The sequence below is a fragment of the Helianthus annuus genome, chromosome 2 (genome assembly GCF_002127325.2).
Source record: "Helianthus annuus cultivar XRQ/B chromosome 2, HanXRQr2.0-SUNRISE, whole genome shotgun sequence".
Taxonomy (NCBI): Eukaryota; Viridiplantae; Streptophyta; class Magnoliopsida; order Asterales; family Asteraceae; genus Helianthus; species Helianthus annuus.
Genome location: NC_035434.2, coordinates 143,279,123 through 143,299,718, shown reverse-complemented (window position 1 = coordinate 143,299,718; position 20,596 = coordinate 143,279,123). Strand labels below are relative to the sequence as shown.

General features: G+C 38.4%; 2 protein-coding genes across 2 annotated transcripts; both read right to left on the bottom strand.

Annotated features, from left to right (window-relative positions):
• Positions 1–5,808: 5,808 nt before the first annotated feature.
• Positions 5,809–7,716, bottom strand: LOC110922470 (GATA transcription factor 16). The gene is made up of 3 exons (XM_022166766.2): positions 7,329–7,716; positions 7,055–7,207; positions 5,809–6,281 (listed from the first exon to the last, which is right to left on the bottom strand). Exons 1-3 carry the CDS (start codon positions 7,347–7,349, stop codon positions 5,979–5,981), a joined length of 477 nt encoding a protein of 158 aa, XP_022022458.1. The 5' UTR covers positions 7,350–7,716; the 3' UTR covers positions 5,809–5,978.
• A 2,442-nt stretch (positions 7,717–10,158) lies between these two features.
• Positions 10,159–10,527, bottom strand: LOC110896216. The gene has a single exon (XM_022143683.1). It carries the CDS (start codon positions 10,525–10,527, stop codon positions 10,159–10,161), a length of 369 nt encoding a protein of 122 aa, XP_021999375.1.
• Positions 10,528–20,596: the final 10,069 nt, after the last annotated feature.

Below are 20,596 nucleotides of genomic sequence, written 5' to 3'. Positions count from 1 at the left end.
GTAAGATCGTTCTATCCTATCTTGTTTTTTTGTTGTTGGATAGTTGAAGTCGGGGTAGTGAGGACCGGCACATATTTGTATTGTTTGTTTTGTGTTCTTGGTTGGTTGTTGTTAGCTATTGTTCTGTTATTAGGGTTCGGCTCCTGAGTAAAGGCTTGTCCAGGCACCTTTGAGTGATGAACCTGGAATCTGGTCCCTGACTCAGTTTCGCCTTAGTTTTTGATTGTTTGGTTCTTTGTGTGTTTTCTGTTGATTGTCATTATGCCTCCTGAAACTGCTCCTAGTACTTCTCAGACGTTGATTGGTAAATTGGATATAGGAGATCCGTTGTACTTACATCCTAGTGACTCCAGTAGTTTAACCATTGTTAGTATTAAACTCAAAGGAACTGAGAATTATGCTGTGTGGTCTAGTGCCATGAAATTGGCTTTAGAAGCTAAAAACAAGTATGGGTTTATAGATGGTAAGGTTGAAAAATCTAAAGATGATGAAATATTGGCAGCTCAATGGGATAGATGCAATTCTGTTGTGCTTACTTGGTTATTAAATTCTATTTCAGAAGAACTGTTTCTTGGTCAAGTTTTTTTCTAAATTAGCTTCTGAAGTTTGGATTGATTTAAAAGAATCCTTTGATAAGATTGATGGTTCTGTTGTCTATGATCTGTATAAAAAAATAAACTGTATTTCACAAAATGGTAGTACTGTTGCAGAATATTATAACAGGTTGACAACAATGTGGAAGCAGTTTGATGCAATGCTTCAACTGCCTTCATGTTCTTGTCAAGCTGCTAAGGATTATAATGATTTTTCAGCTCTTATAAAATTAATGCAGTTTCTCATGGGGCTTGATGATGTGTATCAGCCTGTGAGAACCAATATTTTGACAAGAGAATCATTTCCATCAGTTAAAGTAGCTTTCTCTATTGTTTCTAGAGAGGAGTCACATAGACTCTCAAGTAGTGGATCTAAGAGTCAAAGTGTTTCTTATATGGCTAGGTCTAATCAATCTAATCAAAACACATCTAGGAAAAATTTTAGAGGACCTAATTCAAATTTAAAATGTACCCATTGTAACATGATAGGTCATACAGTTGATAGGTGTCTAGTTATGAAGGTTATAAATATTTTTTAACTGTTGTTGATGATTTTACTAGAACTGTTTGGTGTTATATGCTTAAAAGTAAAGTTGAAGTTTTTGAAAACTTGAAGTATTTTTATGAACTTGTATTAACACAGTTTAAAAAGAAAGTTAAAATGTTTAGAAGTGATAATGGTACGGAGTTTATAAATAGTCAAATGAATATATTTTGTAAACAGAAGGGTATTATTCATCAGACTTCATGCTCATATACCCCACAACAAAATGGGGTAGTTGAGCGTAAGCACAGACATCTTTTAAATATAGCCAGAACTTAAATGTTTCAGAGTGGCCTACCTTTGAGAATTTGGAGTGATTGTGTTCTAACTGCTGTATATATCATTAACAGGCTGCCATCTTCTGTGTTAAGTGGGAAAAGTCCTTATGAACTTATGTTTGGTTTTAGACCCTCTTTGTCTCATTTTAGGAATTTTGGGTGTCTTTGTTTCAGTACCATTTTAAATGAATCTGATAAATTTGCTTATCATGCTGATAAGTGTGTTTTGATAGGGTATTCTAATGTGAAAAAAGGGTATAAACTTTGGAGTATTGATGAGAAAAAGGTTTTTTTCTCTAGAGATGTCAAATTTTATGAACATGTGTACCCTTTTAAGTCTAAACAGATTTATGATGATGTTATGGTTGATAACAGTTTAAATTTGATAAATTTTTTTTGATCAAAATGAAACAAATGCACCTGAAGTTTCTTTAACTCCCAATGATGAAGAGGGTACTACTGATTCTCACGACACAGTCAGTGATGATCAGCAGCCAGGTCCCTCTACATCTGCCACTCCTGGTCTAAGTAGTGCAGGTCATAACTTAGGATCTAGTGTAGAAGGTAGTAGTAGTAGGGAGTCTGGCAGGGCAGAGGACACTGTTGTGTCAACTGATGAGATCAGCCCATCTGAGGGAAATCTAGAAGGTCTTAGACGATCTTCTAGAAACACTTATGTTCCAAAAAGATTTCAAGACTTTGTTCTAAATAGTTGTGTTAAGTATGATGTTAATAAGGTGCTTAGCTATGCTTGTTTATCTGCTGATTCTGCATGTTTTATTAGTAGATTAAATAAAACTTCTGAACCTAGCACATATAGTGAAGCTGCTAAAGATCCCAAGTGGGTCGAAGCAATGAACTTAGAAATGGAGGCTTTACTTAGTAATAAAACATGGGAATTGGTCGATTTACCTGTTAATAGGAAGCCCATAGGTTGTAAATGGGTCTTTAAGGTTAAGTACAAAGCTAATGGGGAAATCGAAAGGTATAAGGCTAGGCTGGTTGCAAAGGGGTACAACCAGCGTGAAGGGTTAGATTTTGGTGAGACTTTTTCACCAGTTGTCAAGATGGTTACTGTTCGGTGTGTTTTGAGTCTTGCTATGATAAATGGTTGGACTTTGTTTCAGTTAGATATTAACAATGCATTTTTGTATGGGTCAATAACTGAGGATGTGTACATGTCTCCTCCTGAAGGTTATTTTGCAAATAATGAAAATAAAGTTTGTAAACTTGTTAAATCATTATATGGGTTGAAGCAAGCTCCAAGAAAATGGAACGAAAAGTTAACAAATGTGCTTCTTAGTGTTGGTTTTGTTCAAAGCTGTTGTGATCATTCTCTGTATACTTTATCTAAAGGTTTAGTGTTTGTTATACTGCTTGTGTATGTTGATGATATTATTATTACTGGTAATAATAATAATGAGATAGATCAAGTTAAAAAACTTCTGAATGATAGTTTTAAAATCAAGGATCTGGGTATTCTTAGATATTTTTTAGGGTTAGAAATTGTTTACAGTGATGAGGTTCTATGCTTAAATCAGAGAAAGTATTGTCTGGAATTGTTATCTGAGTTTGGATACCTGGGTTGTAAACCTGTTACTACACCCATTGAATTAAGTCATGTTGTTAACAAAAAGGTTAGTGAAGATACAAGAGTCTTAAATGACATTACTGGTTATCAAAAGCTAATCGGTAAATTAATTTATTTGTCCCTTACAAGACCGGACATTAGTTATACTGTTCAATACTTAAGTCAGTTCATGCATAAACCCTTGTTAGTTCATCTTGAAATTGCTTTAAGGTTGTTAAGATTTCTGAAGTCAAGTCCTGGGAAAGGTATTATGTTCAAAAAGAATAGTACTTTAGAATTAGTCTGTTATACAGATTCGGACTGGGCGAAGTGCCTAGATACCCGGAGATCTGTTACTGGTTATTGTATTTCATTGGGAAGTTGCCTTGTTTCTTGGAAGAGCAAGAAACAAAGTGTGGTTTCCAGGTCTACAGGAGAGGCTGAGTATAGGGCAATGTGCTCAGCCACCTATGAGTTAGTTTGGATTGTAAACTTGCTTAATGAACTGCATGTTGAGTGTAAACTGCCTATTAAGGTGTGTTGTGACAGTAATGCTGCTATATCAATAGCAGCAAATCCGGTTTTTCATGAGCGGACCAAGCATTTTGAAATTGATTTATATTTTCTAAGAGAAAAGGTTGCAACTGGGTTCATTAATACTGTGAAAGTTGAATCTGAAAATCAGCTTGCTGATTTGTTCACTAAAGGTGTAAGTGTTGGTCAACTTGAACATTTTTGCAGTGAATTGGGTATGGTTAACCTGTTTAAACCCAATGAATGATGGGGGGATGTTAAAAGTATACAATATTTGGTCTTGTCATTTATTGGGTTTAACAAGGGTTAATTGGGCTCGTGGAAATCTGAGTATGTTTTGTTGGGCCTGAATTACTGGGCTAAGTTGTTACTAATATTTGTTGGTTGTTAGTTTGTTGTAACAGTTCCTTGGGCCAGATATTTTGAAGGGTGTAAGATGTAAGTTCAGGGGCTGTTATTGTCAAGTCTTGGATCTGCTGGTGTTGGATGAAACTTGTGATTGAGATGCGATATATAATGGGCTTCTCTCTCTTCATTATTCACTTTTCAGTCATTCACTTTCACTCTTGTTAGATCTAGGGTTTGTTCATTATTCTCCGGTTGTATTTTGCCTTCTCTCATCTGTTTGAGAGATCTGCTGTACTTGTTGGTATAGATGATCATCAGTGGATGATCATCAAGACTGGTTGTATCGTTCCTCTTTGTATTGATCTTACGATTGTAAGATCTTAGGGTTTGGGGGGCACTTTTTTGGTTTGGGTTAAATAAGAGTTTTGTCACCGTTTTGTCGCTAGATCTGTGTTTATATTCTTGTTTGTTGTTATATTCATCTTCAACCATGATTGTTAACAATATTAATATATAGACCAGCAAGAAGTTGAAAGCAAAAATAGTCCCAGTACTCATACGATCATACAAATGTCAAAGTCTACCCAATTGCTCCACTCCAGGGAGACCCCGACGTCTTGTTTTTGACCCAAAGGAATGTCTCTATCTTAATAACATCCACGATCTTCTGCACCGGCATCATATTCCCATTGAATTCTTTCTCATTGCGAGCCAACCAAAGCCTCCACAAACAGCCAAGCATCACCATATGAGTAACCTTCTTCCATCTTTTTGAACCCACTTGGGACTGAACATACCCGGTAATTGGCTAACCGAGGTGACGTCTAACAGAAGTGGAATCTTCATCCACCTAAAGACACTCCACCAAACACTTCTTGCCCAAAGACAAGCAACAAATATGTGATCACTTGATTCCACTTACAAACCGCACCTGCTATTAGGGATGAGCTCGGTACCAACCGGTATCGGTACCGAAAATCCCAAAAAAATGGGTACCAGTACCACGTTTAACCAAAGCCAATTTAGATGCCACCTTCCCATTTTTTTATAGTTGTCCATTCGGCAATGATTTTACACAAGGTTGGAGAACTCACTAGTTGGCCGGTAAGGTGGGGACTAGCGCCTACTTGGGATTAATCGGATCAAGTTTTTTATATGTAGTATTGTAGTTTTCAGTTCTATGTATACATATACACATTTTTATAGGTAAATATTTGAAGTAGCTAGATTTTAACTCTTACTCAACTTATTTTTTTAAGTATACAAGATTTAATTGTTGGAATTAACATGGATTGGTTGGAAACTGGCCGGAATTTAAGGGTTTTGGCCAGAATATACAGGTTTTTTCCCGGAATTGCCGATTTTTGGCCAGCCGACTAGCGATTAATGGACTGATTAACGAAAAATTGCCCAGTTTTTTGCCGACTAGCAATTAATCGCCGACTAGTCGTAATATTTCAACAGTAGTCTATCTTGTATATGTTTTCATAGTGTGACTTGGATTTGACTTCAAATGAAGGCTCAACTTTATGATGTTTAAACTATGTATTAGTTTATGATAATAGTTTGACTTGAATTTGACTTCAATTGAAAAGATTCAACTTTATGATGTTAAATATGTACATCTGTACGTATACTATGTATTAGTTTATGATATCCAAATGAAAAGACTCAACTTTATGATGTTTAAAATGTACATCTGTACATATATTATGTATTACCACCATAAAAGAGAAAATGTATAGTTATTATTTGTTGCTGTAAATTGCCAACATTTGAAATAACTAAATCAAAACTTAGGACTCAAAACTTTTCTAATCACATCCACTCAGATTATCTAACTAACTCACCTCTACTTATTTTCAATTCTAAATGTCTTTACTCTTTAGCTCATTTTAAAATGAAGAAATAATTGTAATTTTGATTTAAAAAACAATACACTGCCGTTTAATGCATACAGTAGATTAGAATTAATTTGATACAATTTAGAAGTAAACTAACATTCGCCATTCAAAAAAACAAGTCACACATTTTGCACTCTTGACTTTCAACTTTCAACATTTGGATTATTCACCAACAAAAACCTAAAACTACATTACTTTATTTCTTGATCAAGCAAAAACAGAACCACAAGATAAAGCCATTAATAAGATTGCAGCTTGTTCTTCTTCTCCAACCATCCTTCTCTTCTTAGTCACCCTTGATCTTGGTCTCTGCAACACCATTTCTGAACCATACACCATTAATCTCTTCTTCAAACACATGCTGTTACTCTTACTGGTGGTCAAATCACTACTTTGACTATCACCACCAGATGCAGTGCTGGTTTTCTTTGGTTTTTTATCATCTTTTTGTGTACCCATTGATCCACTTCTCTTCTTCCTGCTTCTGATCCCACATGCATTGCATAAAGACTGCATAATCAATTTATTCAAAATCAATTTAGGAAAAAAAATGGAACAAACTATATAAGTTTGTAAAGAAATATCAACTTATGAAAAGCCTAAACACACTTAAGTTTAAATTAAAATTCATTTAATAAACAAGATTGAGCTCGAGCTTCACAAACCGAGCTTAACTAAGCCCATTTGTCTAACAAATTTTTTATTTATATAAAAAAGAGTTAATTACTATTTTTGTCTTCTATGGTTTGTCAAAAATCACTATTTCAGTCCATTAGTTTAAAAATTGTGATTTCAGACACTGTGATTTCACTTTCGTAACCATTTCAATCCATTATTCTGTTAAGCACAGGGACTGAAATGGGTACAAGGTAGACTGAAATAGCAAATTTTAAACTAATAAACTGAAATAGTGATTTTTGACAAACCACAAGACAAAAACAGTAATTAACTCTAATAAAAATACATTTTTTTACTTTGTACTAAAAATATGTGATTACATCATAAATTCTGCTGTAAATAAATATGCTTAAAATAACTAAATGAGACACAGTTATCACATAAATAAATTTAAAGAAAACTCAATTGATTAAAAAATATAAATCATATATATTTTATCATATAAAAAATCAAACTAGTGAAATTTAAACAAGCTCGAGTTTGACAGGTTTAAACAAGCTGAAAACAAGCCAAACTCGAGCTTGATTATTTAAACGGACCTCACTGTAACACGCAGCCCGTTTACACCTCTAGAAAATACCAAACATAATATTATTAAACTATACCTTAGGTCCAGCTGGACCCCCTCTCCAGAGAGGCGTTTTAGTGGTCCCACAATCCACACAACTTTTGATCAAATCACCACCACCGTCCGATGAACCCGATCCACCTCTTTCCGGACTCATCTCACATTTCATCATCTCATCACACTCAGAACCCTAAAAACCCCAAAATTAAACAAATAAATAAATAAACAAAAGTCAATCAATCAAAGCACAAAATCACTCAGAAATTCAACAATTAAAACAAAAATTAACAATAAATCAATAAATCACTCACCTTATCACTTACATCCCCCATTTCCAGATCACTTCACTTTAAAACCCTAATTTTATCAATCAAACCCGAATTTTATGACGTCGGTTGAAAATCAAGCAACCAAACACAGATCCAAGCAGATTTGTTCTACGATTGATGAAATTCAAATGCTGAAACCACTGATCAACGATCGAATCGAACGGATGGAACAGTTTGCTTCAAAATCACGCGAAAAAAGGCGAAAATTGGGTGAAATTGAAGCAGATTAGTTCAGAGAAGATGAAGAACAAGTTGATTTGAGTGTTTGGATCACGGATTAATGCAGAAAACCTCACTGTAATGTAGTGATTTGTAGAGAGAGAAAGCGAGGAGAAGTTGTAGCGGCAAAATGAAATGTAAAAGATTTTAAGGTGTGGAAAACCCTAGAGGCGGTAAGTGTGAAATGACGAAATTGTCCCTGTCTGAATGTTTTTGGACGTTATATGTTAACCCGCCAAAACTGAAAATTAGCGCCATTGGTTTTTTTTATTTTTTATTTTTTTAGTAAATTATCTTTTAAGTCCCGGTGTTTTAATGTTTTTGACTATTTGAGTTCAAAATCAAAAAGTTTAACATCGTGAGTCTCTAACCATTCATTTTATAATGTTTTGAATTTCTGTGTTTTAGTGGTTTTAATCAGTTGAGTACAAAATCAAAAGTACTGGTGTTAAAAAGATGGACTTAAAATGTTATAAAATGATTGTTTAAAAACTCAGAGCGATTAACTTTTTTTTTTGAACTTAAGGGGTTACAACCACTAAAACACATGAAGAAAAAAAATAATTTACTTTTATCTTTTTTTTTATAATTTTGTTAGCGGTACTTTTAGTAATTTACTTTTATCTTTTTATAATTTTGTTAGCGGTGCTTTTTTTAAATTCTTATAAAAATGTGGAGCGTGGGTGGATTGGGTGTGTGCGGCTGCATGTTTTTGAAATTAGGGTTTTGTGTTTTTTTGTTTTGATAGGAAGATCTGGCCGTTGATGTATGAAATGCCTTTGATCTAACGGATTTGAGGATTATTTGTCATGAATTGAAAAAAGTTATTTAAATTTTAAATGACACCTTTTATTAGAACATGTTTGAATATTTTAATGGGCTCATTTTCATCGAAATCATTTTGGTAGGAACACTATTTTAATGGACTCATTTTCATCGAAATCATTTAGGTTGGAACACGTTTCGACTCTTTCTTTAACCTGGTTGGTAGGTACGTACGATTTACAAGACTAAACGCAATTCATTAAAATTTTGAATTGTAATTTATATGAAAGAGTTTAATTAAAAATTAGGCAAATTGAATTTAAATAATCTCAACTTTCTCAATTTGGCTTATATTGGCCGATAATAATCCGAACTTATCCACTTTTGGCGATAATAGTCTGCGTTAAATATAGCTTAACGGAGTTAAATTTTTTTTACGAATTACAAACCGATGTTTAGGATTTTTGATTAGAACGAGGATACGAGTTGATTGATGTAAAATTTACCTTGAAATACTGCCCCAAACGATGAAAACGGTGCTTCAATTCGGGTGTTTAAACTTACAATTTACAAAAAGCAAGCCGTTTGAAGCACCGTTTCGATGTAAGTTTTACATAAATTGACTCGTATCCTCGTTCTGATCAAAATCCATGAAACATCGGTTTGTAATTCGGAAAAAACCTTAACTCCGTTAAGCTATTTTTAACGGCGGACTATTGTCGGCCAAAAGTGGACAAGTTCGGATTATTATCGGCCAATAACTAACTTTGGATTATTATCCGCCAAATTGAAAAGGTTGGTATTATTTAAATTCAATTTGCCTAAAAATTATGATTTTAAAATGAAAAGGTTACATCAATTTAAAGAGTGAATTGCAAAAATTGTCCTTGATCTTTATACCACTTTGCAAGAATTGTCCTTTATGTTTAAAATTGACGAGTTTTGTGCTTCATGTTTAAAAATCAAGCACGTTCTATCCTTTAGGGCTAACCCAGTTAGATTTTTTTGTTAAATCAGATCACACAAGGGTAATTTAGTCTTTTTACCTATATATATAAATATATTAATTAAAAATAAAACAGTAATAAATTTAAGATATTAATATAATATATATATTATATATAATATATGTATATGTATATGTATACAACATATATAACAACCGTTCTCCCTCTCTCAGCATGTCCACCACAAACAACCGCCACCCACCACACCACTCCCAACCACCACCCACCGCACCACCAACCATCACAAACAACCACCACTATCTACCCCCTCTCTCCACATATGTTCTCCATCGCCCACCACACCACTTGTAACCACCACCCTTCGGCCCAGATCTATGGATGAGAAAAAAGGCGGCGGGCACCACCAGATCTGTAATTTAGTTATTTTAGATCAATTATTTTCCTATCTTAAATCCCCACCTAGATCTACTCCCAATTTATACACACACAAAGTCACAAACAGTTCGTGCTCCTAATTAAGTTCATATAATCTCCAAATCTAGATTCAATCTCACCATTACCCAATCACCAATACCCGATTTTTTAAATGGGGGTATCACAAAACACCATCAAACATTTGACCTTTTTCATCTGGGGTTTGCACACAACTATAAAAGAAGGAGCTCATAAGAGAGGCCCTTCAACTCTACCCACTTCCGCCGCCGCCAACGGCGGTGGCGCAGCGGCCGCTCCCTCCACGCTAAACCTAACGACCCCACCTTACACCCTAAACCACCATCGCATCTTCCACCTGTTGTACATCAGATTTGTTGTGTGGGTTGTTGGTCGGTAAAGAAAGGGAGATGGAGAGGGTGTTACTGCTACTTTGATTCATGTTTGTAAAGAGAGTTTGATGAATTTCTATCTTGATTTGAATTTGAGAATATGGGAGAATACGGTGGTGCCGGACTGCTATGGGTTTCTTTATGACCGCTGTTGTAGCTCACCATGGTCGCCGGAAAAACGGCTCTTGCCGGATCTTGATAGTTGTGGTGTGGGGGTGGTGTGATGGTGGTGCTTGTGTGAGGGTGGTGATGCAAGAGAGAGAGGCGACGTTGATGGTTGTGGAGGCGCTGTAGTGTAGATGAGGTAGTGGTGGTGGTGATGGAAGGAGGCGGCGGTGGTGGTGGTAGAAGAAGGTTGTGGTGGTGGTAAGAGAGATGAAAGAGAGTGACATAAGGAGTGTTCATATATGAGTGTGTACATATAATATTTTAGTTTTTCTTAAGTTGTTTTCTTAATTAACAGGGTAAAAAGACAAATATATCCACATGTGCCTAGCACATGATCAAATTTAACTGAAAAAACTAACTGGGTTAGACCTAAAGGGTAAAACGTACTTGATTTTTAAACATAAAGCACAAAACTCGTTAATTTTAAACATAAAGGACAATTCTTGCAAAATGATATAAAGATAAAAGACAATTATTGCAATTCACTCTCAATTTAAATTAACATTCAAAAACCATAAAAGGAAAAATTACCCTCGTTGTGATATGGTTATTGTTTTTTTTATATTAGATAATTATATGCATATTTTCGTAACAAAGTATATGATAAAAATAACCCTTGGTGGAATCAAAATGATATTAGTTTTGCGAACTTAAATAGTCATATAATTCTTAATCAACAAAATAATTAAAAAAAAACGCATAAGTCATTCCTTCCTAATTGATGTAAAGAAAACATGTAAGCAAACGCAAACGAGTCTCTAGATTCTAGGTTATTTACATAAAAGTATCACAATTTTACATGTGGAATGATTTATGTGTAAAAAAGTGTTCGAGGGATTTTTTGATGGAAGAAAAAACATAAATTTTAAGGTTTTTTGTGGTGTTTGATTTGTCTTATCTTTTATAACGTTTAACGTATGATGTTTTATAAAATTCCAAGTATGACGATGCAGCGTACTTGTTTTTATCTATATCTCGATATAACTTTTTTGAAGTCGAGTTGTGATTAGTAGTGTACAATTAAAATACAAACAAACATGTTTTCAAAGCTACATCACATTTCACATTTAGTTTTTTTATATTATATAAAATCACATTATTTACCTTTTTGTTATTCGAAAAATATAATGTAATGTTTTATAAAATTTCTAAGCCACCGTTGTCTATATTTTGATACAATTTTCGCTAATTATCAAACATGACAAATATAATTTTTTTTTGTTCTTTATTGTGACAAACCGAACTTAATCAAATTAGTACAGTGTTAGTACCACGTCGATTCCGACTGAATATTGGTACTAGTATTGGTACTATCGAAATCGTTACTGATATTTGTTTTTATGGTTTCCATTCAATTAAAACAGGTGTTCATATCCTTGTGAACATAACATAACTTTTTTGGGTATTCTCTTTTGGTGCTATGCTAATTGTCGGTACGTAATGAACAGAATCGATTGCGATCGAACTCCAGCCATGACACACAGGGGAATTACACTATTTTTAAAACATTTTTAGAATTATGTAACTTATGATTCTCATATTTTTTATAGATGTGAATTTTAATAATCCAAATTTTTATAATTAACATTGAAATCGGATTATTTGGTTGTGAGTATAGATTATCATTGAACAATGAATTATAATTTCGCTTGTTTCAATTTTATCATTTACTGTTGGAGAATTAGGGTAGATAAGATGACAAAACGATAACTTGGATACTTTGATAGATTGTGTACGAAGCACTTTCCTTGATTAACAATTTTTTTTTGAATGGAAAATTTCTTTAATCCTGTCGTCGTGGAACTTGAATTCAAAACCTCAATCTCCCAAAATGTTTAAAGGCTTTGCTTTTGCTGATGGACCACCACCCCATTAAAGTTGACCATAATTGTTTGGGTTTGACGACGGGGGTAGCCCAAGGTTAAATAAAATGACTAATATGCAAGAGCTTAAAAGGTTGAAAGGTTCATCGGATGAAAAGCTGTAAAGTGAGAAAAGCAAGGAACAGTAATCAGTCACATCTGAGAACTCGCCTCACCAACTCACGCCCACAAACTCAGAGCAGGTCTGCACAAGTACACTCTATTAACCAGGGGTCCAAAGCCTTCAACCCCAAAAGGGGAAACCTTCCACTGCGAACAGGTCTCACTAGTCTTGTATATGCCATTTCAAGAGATGTCTTCCCCTATAAGAAGACAACTCATTTTCACTCCTGGGACATTCCGAAACACAGAGATTCCTTAATCTCTGGTCATTCAAAGAGTACTTGATCACTTCTAAGTTACTCTTCATCACATTCACCACACACTCATTCTATTTGCTTTCTTTTCTGGATTCGAGCTTGTCTCGGAGAAGGAACTTCAAAGCAAATAACAATTACATACTAGTGAACCTCCTTCTACGTTTTGCAAACGTGGAGGGACCCCGCGACCTGCGTTAGGCAAAACTGAACCCTTCAGCCCTTTTGCCTAACCAACTTAGCTACCATCCCAGGTCCCGTGTTTGTTGCATCAACAAGTTGGCGCCCACCGTGGGGCTACGCCGCTGTTTCTTCTCAAAAAAGACCTAGTAGTGTAGCTCTCTTCACTCAAAACCACCATGTCAGAAAGTGGATCCCCGGGAGAGGTGAACCAGATCCCTAACACCTCCACCCCGGGTAGTGGCCAAGCTCACACAACTATAACAACACCGTTTTCAACTCCGGGGAGTACACCCGAGTTCCTTACCTTCAACACACCAACCCCATCCAGATCTGGGGCTCCGTCTCCCAACGTTGGTGTGTCGGACACCCCGGCACGTGTTGAACTTACCCCCGAGGGGGTCGCTAATAACTTTCTCGAGTTAAGGTCACTTCTTAACCAGCATGTGAGTAGAGAAAGGGAAAAGGGGGTAAGGATTCGTCTAGATTACGATGAACCTGAGCCAACGTTGTCTCCTGGACCACCCCTACCACCCTTTGTTACAAGAGGTGAGGCTGGTCCAAGCAACCCTTCAAACCTTCATCCTTATCTATCCACTATGACAAATCCAACTGTTCATCCTATTCTTTCTTCCCAACCATTTGCTAGTGGCACTCCTCTGGGACACGAGTTAACGCTTGACCAACTCCTACAGTCCCCAGTGACTAGCTGTCCTGCTTCTCTAACTACCACATGGGAACAAGCTCTGTTCGTGCTCCCTTTAGCACGAAGTGCTGTTACTAGCACCCCTCTCGGGGTAAACTGCTCAGTTGGTCCGGGAAGCCTTCAGGGTTTCAATCTCGTACCCAACATGATGTCTCAGATGATGGCCAACTTCCCATGGCAACACTTCATCGATCAAGTGCTAGCCACCCAGGGGAACCATGGCAATAGCAACAATGTAGGTACAAGACCTGAAGAAGACTTGGCTAAACCTTACAAGCCAAGCAACCTTTCCTGCTTCTCAAGGCAGATAGGTGATTATGATTTTCAGTCAAAGATCAAGATGCCAGCCCACATCAGAACGTATGATGGGACCGAAGATCCCGAAGACCATCTCCAGATCTTCACTGGTGCTGCTCGAATAGAAAAATGGTCAAATGCTGAATGTTGCCTAATGTTCATGCAGACTCTTGTTGGATCTGCCAGAATCTGGTTCAACGACCTACCTGCTCAAAGCATTCGAAGCTTTGACGATCTCAGCAGAGGTTTTCTGGCAAACTTCTCCCAACAAAGGCGATACGTTAAGGACGCAACAGTAATCTTCCAGATAAAACAACGCGACGATGAAAGTCTTCGGGCATTCATTGAACGGTATAAAAAAGAAGGACTAACCTATGTAGGGGCTGACGAGAAAATGAGAGTGGCCGGTTTTATGAACGCCATAACCTCCAAATACCTCACACGAGATTTCAACAAATCTCTGCCCAAAACCTTAGAGGAAGCCCTTGAAAGAGCCGAAGCTCACATTCGGGGAGAGGAAGCTGTGGATATCAAGGAACAGAGGAAAAGGGGGTCTGGCTGGCGAAGCAGTAGCCCAGCCAGAAAGAGAGGAAACTTTAACTCTTACGACAGACGCCCAAAGGGTTCAGACCCTCGAAGGGTTGAAGGACGAAACCCTTCAGGCAGAGATAAAGGCATGAGTTTCACTCCCCTCACCAAAACCCCTCAAGAAATCCTGGCAACGGAAGAAGTCAAGCAAAACTTTAGACCTCCCAGGCCTCTCCCCAAGAGTCGAAAAAATGAGAACTCCACGCAATTCTGTGAGTTCCATGAAGAAAAGGGACATCACACCAATGAGTGCTTCCAACTGAAAAAGAGAATTGAAGAAGCCGTTAAGTCAGGAGAACTCGCTCATTTGGTAAAAGGGGTTCGAGACAAGATGGCTGAAGGCAAAGGGAAGGAAGTAAACATGGTGTATTCTGATGAAAAGGCTCCTTACAAGAAGCAGCGGTTGGAAGCTTGGGAGCTTCAGTGTGTCTGCTTCCCCCCAACAAGAAAGGACCCACTTCCTGGTCCCCTTGTGGTTGAAGCCACCGTGGGCACATTACAAACATGTAAAGCATACATAGACACGGGAGCAGCTACTGAAATCATGTTTGAGAAATTTTTCAACCATTTAAGCGATGAGGAACGTTCAAGGCTTCAACCCTCTGGAACCTCCATAAAAGGTATCGCCGATATAACCCTGAAGCCTTTGGGGCAGATAACCCTTGATGTTTGTTTTAAGGAGGGATCAAAAGAAAGAACCCGATCACTGACCTTTGTGGTTATCAACATCCCTTCAAACTATGACGTAATCATAGGGAGGCCCGGACAATGTGCATTCTACATGGCAGTGTCTGTCGGCCATGGCACAGTCAAATTTCCTACTGAAAGAGGGATCGCAACCCTTCAACCCTCTCAGGAAGCTTACCTGATCGAGGGTGAAAGTTCAAACGGTGAGAAAGACAAGCAAGGGTTAGTCATAAACCCTAAATACCCTGAGCAACGAATAAGGGTCAACCCCAACCTTTCCCAAGAGACTCTTTCATACCTTGAAAAGCTGCTGAAACATCACAGTGATGTGTTCGCCTGGTCTCCTGAAGATATGACTGGGATCCCTCGAAACATTGCTGAACACGAGTTAAGAATACCACCGAATGTCAAGCCGGTAGTTCAAAAGAAAAGAAGTCTGGCACCCGAGAGAAGCCTGGCAGCTTGCCAAGAGGTCGAAAAGCTTGTATCAGCTGGTATTCTCCGAGAAGTCAAGTACCAATCATGGATTGCAAATCCTGTTATGGTCAGAAAACCAGACAACTCTTGGAGAATGTGTATAGATTTCAAAGATCTTAACAAGGCTTGTCCCAAAGATTGCTACCCGCTCCCGGAAATTGATCTCAAGGTTGATTCCCTCACGGGGTATCCGTTTAAATGTTTTCTTGATGCATACAAAGGTTATCACCAAATCCTCATGAAGAAAGAGGATGAAGAAAAAACAGCTTTCCACACAGACAAAGGCATTTTTTGTTACCAAAAGATGCCTTTTGGCCTCAAAAACGCATGTGCCACCTATCAGCGACTCGTTGATAAAGCCTTTGAAGACCAAATCGGTAGAAACATGGAGGCATATGTCGATGACTTGGTGATTAAAAGCAAAACGGAATACCAAATGCTTGATAATATCCAAGAAACTTTCAAAAACCTTAGAAAGATCAACATGAAGCTCAACCCGGAAAAATGCTCGTTTGGATTCGATGAAGGAAAATTCCTGGGTCACATCGTTGGAAAGCAAAGTATCAAAGCCAACCCTAACAAAGTAAAAGCTGTCCTTGAAGCTAAACCACCGAGAACCAAGAAGGAGGTTGAAAGCTTAAATGGGAAGCTCGCAGCCTTGAAGCGTTTTACCTCAAAACTGGCCGAAAGGTCTCTACCATTCTACAAAACGCTCAAGAATTGCTCAGATAAAAAAGATTTCAGATGGACCGATGAAGCTGAAGAAGCTTTCAATCAAATGAAGCAGCACTTAGCTTCCCTACCAGATATTGCAGCACCAGAAACTGGGGAGCTCATATCGGTGTACCTTTCAGTTGCCGACGAAGCCATCAGTGCAGTTCTCACTATTGAAAGAGACAAGGCTCAGGTACCCGTTTATTTTTTCAGCAAACTCTAAAACTAGCTGAAACCAAATATCCTCCCCTCGAAAAACTCGCTCTAGCCCTGGTTCAAACAGCCAGAAGGCTTAGAAGATACTTCCAAGCACATCCTATACAAGTGGTCACTGACCAACCTGTCAAGAATGTGCTTGAAAAACCTGAGAACTCAGGAAGGCTAGCAAAATGGGCAGTGGAACTAGGTGAACATAACATCACCTATGTCCCACGAAAAGCCATTAAAGCTCAGGTCCTGGCAGACTTCCTAGTTGAAGTCCCAAACCAAACAATTGAAGAAGTAAACACCACAACCGCTGAACCCTCCAACCCTGAAGCCTGGAAATTATTCACTGATGGGGCTTCAAGCGTTGAAGGGTCAGGAGCTGGTTTAGTCCTAATCAACCCTGAGGGGCTAGAATTCACATATGCTCTCCGTTTTAATTTTCAGACCACCAATAACGAGGCTGAATATGAAGCATTGATCGCTGGTCTACGACTGGCCAAAGAAATGAAAGTCAAAAAGCTTGAAGTGTTCACAGATTCACTGCTAGTATCAAGCCAAGTTAATGACAGCTACGTCGCCAAGGAGCCCAACATGAGAAGGTACAAAGAAAAATCCAAGGAGTTAATGAACACCTTCCAGACATGCAACATCAAACAGATTCCAAGGTCCCAAAACAAAAAGGCCGATGCCTTGAGCAAATTGGCATCCCTCACGTTCGCCCACCTCACGAAAAAGGTGTTGGTTGAAGTGTTAAAGGCCCGGTCGATTGATGAATTGGAAGTGCAAGATGTAGTCACCGAGGAAGATCCAAATTGGATGACTCCTATCAAAAAATTCCTTCAAGATAATGAACTACCTAATGATCAAACAGAAGCCGAAAGGGTAAAGATCAAAGCAAGACAATATGTGTTGCAAGGAGAAACCCTCTATAAAAAAGGTTACCTTGCACCCTTGCTAAGATGTGTGGGCCCCGAACAAAGCAAGTATTTGGTTAAGGAAGTGCATGAAGGAATATGTGGAGCTCATTTTGGAGCTAGGTCGGTCGTTGCAAAGCTCATGAACCTTGGATACTTCTGGCCATCAATGCATCGTGACACCGTTGAGCAGTTGAAGAAATGTGATGCCTGTCAAATCCATTCCCCAATACCAAAAAGTCCCAAACATGACCTGGTTCCCATAACCTCGGCATGGCCATTCCATAAATGGGGAATGGACATTGTCGGGCCATTCCCTCCAAGCAAAGGGGGAGTAAAATTCCTATTGGTAGCAATTGACTACTTCAGCAAGTGGCCAGAGGTCAAACCCCTTGCCAAGATCACAGGAAAACAAGTCATAGACTTTGTTTGGGAGAATATCATCTGCCGCTATGGGTTGCCTGGGGTAATTGTCACCGATAATGGGAAACAATTTGCCGAGAAACCCTTCAGCCTTTGGTGCAAGGAATACAGGATCAACCAAATCTTCAGCTCAGTGGCTTACCCGCAGTCAAACGGCCAGGTTGAAAGGACCAACAGAAGCATAGTGGAAGGCATCAAAACAAGATTGGGGAGGTATGAAAGTAATTGGCTTGAAGAATTACCTAGCGTTTTATGGGCAATCCGAACAACAGAAAAAACAAGTCACAAGAAAACACCTTACAGCTTGGTATTTGGATCCGAGGCCGTAATCCCTGCTGAAATAGGAGTTGTAACCCAACGAATTGTCAACATGGATCCCGAAGTAAACCAGCAAGAGACCATGTTGAACTTACAACTCCTAGAGGAGGCCCGAGATCAAGCGGCAATACAAGAAGCCAAATACAAACAAAAGATGGAAGCCTACTACAACAAGAAGGTCAAAAACGAACGATTCAAGCCAGGGGATCTAGTCCTCAGAAACAACGAAGCTAGCAAAAAAGAAAATCAAGGGAAGCTAGGCCCAAAATGGGAAGGTCCATACACCATCCTCGAAGCACACAAGGGCGGATCCTATAAGCTGGCAGACTCAGAAGGCAAAAGGCTTCCAAGGCATTGGAACGGAAAAACCCTGAGAAAGTTCTATGTTTAGAAAGTTTGGTTTGTATCAAAACAAAAACCTTTTGTAAAAGCAGATACTGCTTGAATGAATGAAGTCATTTTATCAAACTTGTCTTTCTATCCTAATATCAGGTTGAGAACCTAGCAAAAAACTCCATGGCAAGGGCCATGTAAGGGGATGAGCTCCCAGGCCATATCGCTCAATAGGTTCAAGGGTTGAATGGACCTATATAAGGGGTGAGTTCCTAGATCAATACAACTCCATGAGATTTATTAAGAAAAAACAATAATGTCTCATAGACAGGTTTGAACAGCCTACACCAATCGTTCCTTAAGTCTTAGAAACATAATCAACAAATAGACTTACGAAATCAAGCAAACTACAAAGAAATAAGGAAAAGGATAGATACTACGTCTTGATGTTAATAAACACTAAGGTAAAGTGTCTGCAGCACGGAACCCTTTAAAGTGTAAAAAACATAAAGACAAAGTAAACTCAACAAAGACAAGGCAAGAAAGTAAAAATAACTGACAAAAATAAACAAACTTATCAATTAAACATGCAAACCAAACCAGAAGCTACCAAGGTTTCAAGCCAACAGAAAATAAGCTCGAAAGGTTAAAGGCTTCAACCCATTAACAACTGCACAAAAAGGCTCGAAGGGTTGAAAACCCACAAAACAAACCAAGCAAAATAAGTAAACAAACATAACACAAACAACATAGCAACCATCATACCATAATTAGGAAGGCCATAAAAGACCTTCAGGAGGAAGTCAAAGCAAGTTCTAGTAACTTGCAAATAAAACTAGTGTTCAAACGGCCATACAGGCCTAACCAACCAAAGGAACCTTAAGGGTTCCTAAAAACCTAATATTGTTTAAAACATTACAGACATAAAGTGTTTGCTAAGAAAGATACGAATAAACATCAGGTAGCAGAAGGCTTGGAACCTTCAGCCTTAAACTTCTTGGCTTTCTTAGTCTTCTTCGCCTTAGCACCCTCATCACCACCAACCGCAGAGGTCTCTAAACCAGCATCTTTTGAAGCATCAGGCAAACTTGAGAGGGTATCATCACTATCCCCAGAGTAAGACCTCTTCCTTGACAGGGAACCCAAAACCTCAGCACACACTTTCTCATTCAACCCCTCAGGCTTCAAATCCTGTAAAACAGATAAAGGCTTACCAAAGCAGGAAGAAACTTCATGAATGTAGGGGTAGGTTAGCCTCTCCATCTGCTCAACAGAAGCTTTGAAGATATCAGAAGCCTCGGGGCGAAACATAGGTGATTTCTCCAAGGGTTGTCCAGACTCATGAAGCTTGTAACCAGCAGTAAGGCCTTGATGTTTCCCCAGGTTCAAAAGCTTAGTGTAAACATCACCAAGGGCAGAGTTAAACTCCTTGGAATGTAAAAGGTATGTGACAACCTGCTGGAAACCATGCTCAATCAACCACTGATTGTCCGCAGTAACTTGGCCAACCGAAGCTTTCAACCCTTCCTTTTCTTCACGAAAAGGCTGCTGCTGAACAGCCAAGGCCTCTCGGTCAGCCTTCAGCTTCAGCAAGTTAGCCTCAAAGCTCTTCCTCAAATCACCCATCTCAATATCATGCATCTTTTTCAAATCACTAACCTCCTTCTGCCACGCTGCTTCCTTCTCTGCAAACCCAGCTATTTCCTTCTTCATTGATGCTAGGGAGGATTTCATCTTATCCTTCTTCTTGGAGAAGTCCTCATATTCCTGCATCCTTTGGTGAAAGCGAGTAATCCCTTGAGGAAGCATAGCAGCAAGGTTACAGGTGGTTAAAACCATGCGAGACAACATCAAGTCATCATCCATCTCAGCAATGGTTTTGTGCACAGAAGGAGGAGCAAGATGACTAAGAGCATCCTCACAAACAGCAGCATCCTTGAAGGTGTCATCATTCTTTACTAACCAAGCAGGCACATAAGTACCTTCAGGGTTCAACCCTTCAACGTCCCTGCTTGAAGATTCCTGAACAGAGGTAGAGACAACCTTCTTGCCTCGAACCTTCTTACCATGAACAACCAACTCCTTGTCCTTCTCAACACCTGCTTCAACTTGATCCTCCGAAACTTCAATATCATCACTCAAATCCACTGGCTCAGTAGAAGTGGATTGAGGACCAGCCTTCAACAAACGACGAGAAGGTCGGCGAGTTGAAGACTTGGGAGC

Excerpts from the sequence above, each read along its gene's own strand:
- LOC110922470 (XM_022166766.2), bottom strand. The coding sequence starts at position 7,349 with ATGGGGGATGTAAGTGATAAG. Across the intron at positions 7,208-7,328 it reads TGGGGGATGTAAGTGATAAG|GGTTCTGAGTGTGATGAGAT; the intron begins GTGAGTGATTTA and ends TGGGGTTTTTAG. Across the intron at positions 6,282-7,054 it reads GGGGTCCAGCTGGACCTAAG|TCTTTATGCAATGCATGTGG; the intron begins GTATAGTTTAAT and ends TTGATTATGCAG.
- LOC110896216 (XM_022143683.1), bottom strand. The coding sequence starts at position 10,527 with ATGAACACTCCTTATGTCACTCTCTTTCATCTCTCTTACCACCACCAC.